This window comes from Trachymyrmex cornetzi, unplaced genomic scaffold, assembly GCF_001594075.2.
Source record: "Trachymyrmex cornetzi isolate Tcor2-1 unplaced genomic scaffold, Tcor1.1 scaffold230, whole genome shotgun sequence".
In the NCBI taxonomy this organism is placed as follows: Eukaryota; Metazoa; Arthropoda; class Insecta; order Hymenoptera; family Formicidae; genus Trachymyrmex; species Trachymyrmex cornetzi.
Window position 1 is genome coordinate 1,676,605 of NW_017296957.1, and position 4,137 is coordinate 1,680,741.

At 28.2% G+C, this 4,137-nt stretch overlaps 2 protein-coding genes across 4 annotated transcripts in view; one reads left to right on the plus strand and one right to left on the minus strand.

Moving 5' to 3' along the window:
* Positions 1-2,778, plus strand: part of Hph (HIF prolyl hydroxylase) — an 11,010-nt gene extending 8,232 nt beyond the window's left edge. The window contains exons 3-6 of one of the 3 annotated variants that reach the window (XR_001940102.1): positions 1,505-1,624; positions 1,737-1,947; positions 2,244-2,328; positions 2,395-2,778. Coding sequence is in view for 2 of the 3 variants with exons in the window: in XM_018507175.1 (XP_018362677.1) it covers positions 1,505-1,624; positions 1,737-1,947; positions 2,244-2,275 (363 nt within the window). In the remaining variant the exon portion in view is untranslated. Of the gene's footprint in view, positions 1-1,504; positions 1,625-1,736; positions 1,948-2,243 lie in introns of all 3 variants that reach the window. The other 2 variants (XM_018507175.1, XM_018507176.1) reach the window with 2 other exon arrangements.
* Positions 2,779-2,836: 58 nt separating this feature from the next.
* DNApol-epsilon58 (DNA polymerase epsilon subunit 2) overlaps positions 2,837-4,137 on the minus strand; it is a 3,719-nt gene continuing 2,418 nt past the window's right edge. The window contains exons 4-5 of the mRNA XM_018507181.1: positions 3,713-3,997; positions 2,837-3,085 (exon numbers count right to left, since the gene is read on the minus strand). Of these exons, the coding sequence (XP_018362683.1) occupies positions 3,722-3,997 (276 nt within the window). The 3' untranslated portion in view covers positions 2,837-3,085; positions 3,713-3,721. The remainder of the gene's footprint in view (positions 3,086-3,712; positions 3,998-4,137) is intronic.

The following is a 4,137-nucleotide window of genomic DNA, read 5'->3' on the forward strand; positions in this document are numbered from 1 at the left end:
CATTATATATATATACATATATATATATATATATATATATATATGTATACACTGTTATTTTTACTGTTATTTTAGCTGTGTCATAAATTATGCGCGTGCGAAAATATTTACAATAATACACAATCTCAGTTAATCCATCCGTGGCTGTATGCGTACTTTCGAGCCATAAATATCCTTATCCGAATAACAAGTGACGAATAAAAGAAACTAGTATTATATATTCACTTCGTTTATTCTTTACTGCATAAATGTTATAAATTATGATGATAATTAATGATTGAAGTTTCAAAGAAATATGTCTACGTTTAGTTACGTGTGATGAAAAATCTAAGACATTTTGATCAATGGCCATGTCCTTGAAAGTCGAGACGTTTGAACATGTTGTATTTAACATAAATACAATATTTTACATTTTTTAAATGTAGAAAGCATTACGTAAAACATGCCTTGTGTATTATAATACATTTAGAACGTCTCTTATGTAATATACATGCATACAAGCATACTTTCTATAATACTTTAAAGTCAAAATTAGCTAAAGACTGTATGTTAAAGGTCGTATAGAAAATGTACTTAAAAAAGTATATTGTTTTTTTTTTCTGAAGTACTAGAACAGTTAACATAAGAACTTTTTCGACTTTGTTATCAGAAAATGTGAGACTACGTACGTAAGGTAATATGCTTTCGATGCTGAGTCAGCCAATTATTTTTGTTTTATAATTGCGTCGTAAGTGTAATACAATAGTATATATCCATAATTTGGCAAGATAAAAAGAAGTATAAAATATTTTGTCTGTTAATGAGTATTATCTATTAATGACTATTCCCATCAATGGAACAAATGATAAACGTCATATGTTAAACGTATTAAAAGTGTATATTATACATGTTACATATAGTTTTCTCTCTTCCATTAAATTATATATTTATACTGCGTTAAAATACATATAATCTAGGTATAATTGTTTTTAAATACAACAATGCTAATCGTCAATTATTGCTCGTTATCTATATGTTCTTTCTTTTTAAATAAACTATGTACATATAATTACACAGTTTGTACTTTAAATTATTTAGTATTCTTGTATATTTCTAGAAAAAATAACATTTGTTATCTTTTTATACATAAATATTCGTTATAGTAAAATGTAAAATTTGATATAAAAAAATTTATATTTCAAAGAAGGAAAAATAATGCGCGTAAATATCTTTGCAGATCTCTCATTGCAGCAATATTAAATTATAACATCAAATATGAAAAATTGAATACATTTTCCTTGCGCATCGGAATAAATGAATACCTTCCCATCACATTCATGTTTGATAATACAAATCAGTAATAAACTTTTTCTTATCTTGTGTAAAATAGACTTGCGTCGAGATATTTAAATAATCGAATATTTTCGGAATTTACAAAGTTAGTCACAATTCATAATAATCTGTCAATTATATGTATATTCGTCTCTTTTAATAAAATTTTTTCTTTTTTTTTTCGAAATTCCAGGCGATGGTAGCTTGTTATCCTGGTCACGGTTCACATTATGTGAAACATGTGGATAATCCTAACCGAGACGGACGTTGTATCACAGCCATTTATTATCTTAATCGAGATTGGGACGTTAAGGTGAAATTTTATATATGTATTAATTTATTTTTAATTGTTAATTACAAATCTAATAAAATAATTTATCACGATAGAAATTTATAAATAATTACGCATTTTTTATTGTACGCAGGAGAATGGCGGACTTTTGAGGATATTTCCTGAAGGATGGCGCGATCAAGTAGCAAACATAGAACCTTTGTTTGACAGGATATTATTTTTCTGGTCGGACAGGCGAAATCCGCATGAAGTGCAACCAGCGTTCAAAACGAGATATGCCATTACGCTTTGGTATTTCGACGCCGAAGAAAGAAATCAGGCTTGCCGAAGATATCAAAGAGAAAGTACGTAAACAATTGCATTGGCTATTTTTTTCTATTTTTTCCCCGATATAGTTAACAATTTTTACAGAAAATATCAATACTAATTTTCAGCTAAGCTATAATTCGTAATATTAAAATATATTTTATAATATTAAATAAAATTAGAATAAAACATTGCTATTTTTATCTTTTTTCTACGTTGTTTAATCGTATTAATAAAAAATTAAAATCGTAATTTCGATCACTACGAGGTGGCTTTTTGCATTTTCTATTTTGTGAATTACATGAACACTGTTTATAAATATAATTTCTTTTAGGAGAACTACATACGAAAAATAATGGTTCGTGAGATACAGAACATGAAGGATTATTACGCCGTCCGTTTGGACTGAAGTTATACTTGTACATAAAATATATGTATTAAAATAAAATATTATGTATTATTATGTATTATGATAATTTTTGCAGGAGGAATTGAATAACGTACGAAGAAAATTACGAAAATAATGTGTTTACAAGGAAGTGCAATAGACGTAAGAGTGTACTTTTTTTTTACAGATAGCACTGTAATATATGTGATGAGTTAATGTGTGTAGTTGCAATTTATGCTTTCATGTGTGTGTATGTGCGTGCGTGTGTGTGTGTGTACACACAAATATACACATACACACGTAATCCTTTATTTCGATTTCTGAGATTCTACATGTTCGCACTTTTTAACTTGATATTTAAAATATTAAATTTACTTCCTAAATGTTTTGAAGAAAACTTATATTTGTGTCGATCATTAACTTCCGTTATGTAAAGTATTAACAATATTTAGAGCATGTTGCATTTGAAATATTTTATAAGCGAAACCATAGAATATAATATACAAAAAATTTCTTCCAGGAAATCATTATTAATTTACTTTGATTTTTTAAGTAAATTTGTTTCCGTAATATCCGTATGCGCTATATTTTTTAGCATCAAAGCAACTAGTTGCTAAAGGATAAAATTATATTGCTCACACAAGGTGTTAGTATTATCATGTTGTAATATTACGATTGGACATTAACAACTTTTTACGCTTAAAAAACGTATTTGATTTATTACGGGCAGTAATTGACTTATACTTCCAGCGCAACAAAATTGAAATAAATTGGGGCCCAGTCTGTACCTGTATAATGTTATGTATATTGCAAAACGATAGAAACACTGTGTTTAATATTCTATGTACCTATTTATATGAATTAATGGGAAGAAGTAAGCATACCATCTGCGTCCTATTCAAATTTGATACATATTTCTGTCACCCTTTCTAATGTAGGAGATAGAAAATCAGGTAATTAGAAAAAGATATGTTCATGATCAGAGGCGTGCTTCGGTTACCTCTAGCTTTGGCACACATTGCACATAGATGCATATGCTCACTAGGCACGCCCCTGTTCACGAAGTTATAAGTATATTCCTAAAAATTGAAATTGTTTCAATATTTCCTACTGTATTATTGGACACAGAAGATTAATTGTAAGAAATCATCTAGAAGTCCTTTTCATAATTAAATTATTTTTGTCCTATGATATTAATTTGTTTCGACGTTTATATAGACGTTTATATGTACGAAAATTATAATTTAAGGACTTATTATCAGCGCGTTTTCGAAATATTGTAAAAATAAACAAGATTTTGTTATCAAAGCGAAATAAATACACAAACTTATAAAAGAATCATTCATGTATTAATACTCAGTGTAACTCTATACAATGTCTATGAAGAAAATTGCTATGGTTTTTCATATAATTACCTTCTTGATTTAAGTAACATTAGTGTCGTTTGGAAGTTGACAATCTTGAATTTGATTAATGGCAGGCACATAAGATTGAAATGAAAAATTGTTTTTCGCAAACATTCCGGGATTTATCACATAACAATCAGAATAGTTAGTCGTATATGTTTCAAAATTGTCAGCAATCACAATGAGATCTGGTGTTGGAAATATTTGTAAAGCATGGTCATATTTCCAATATACTGGAACAACTTGAAGAGGCACTGGGGTCAGATGTGATTGACTGATGATGGATTTGGCAAACTGAAATTTGTGATAAATATTGATATTATATATATATATATATATATATAGCCTACTTTGTCAGTTTTGGAGCCCATTTTGTCAGGCGCTCATTTTTGCATAACTTACGAAAAACTTAATTATTGCAAAATTGCAAACAG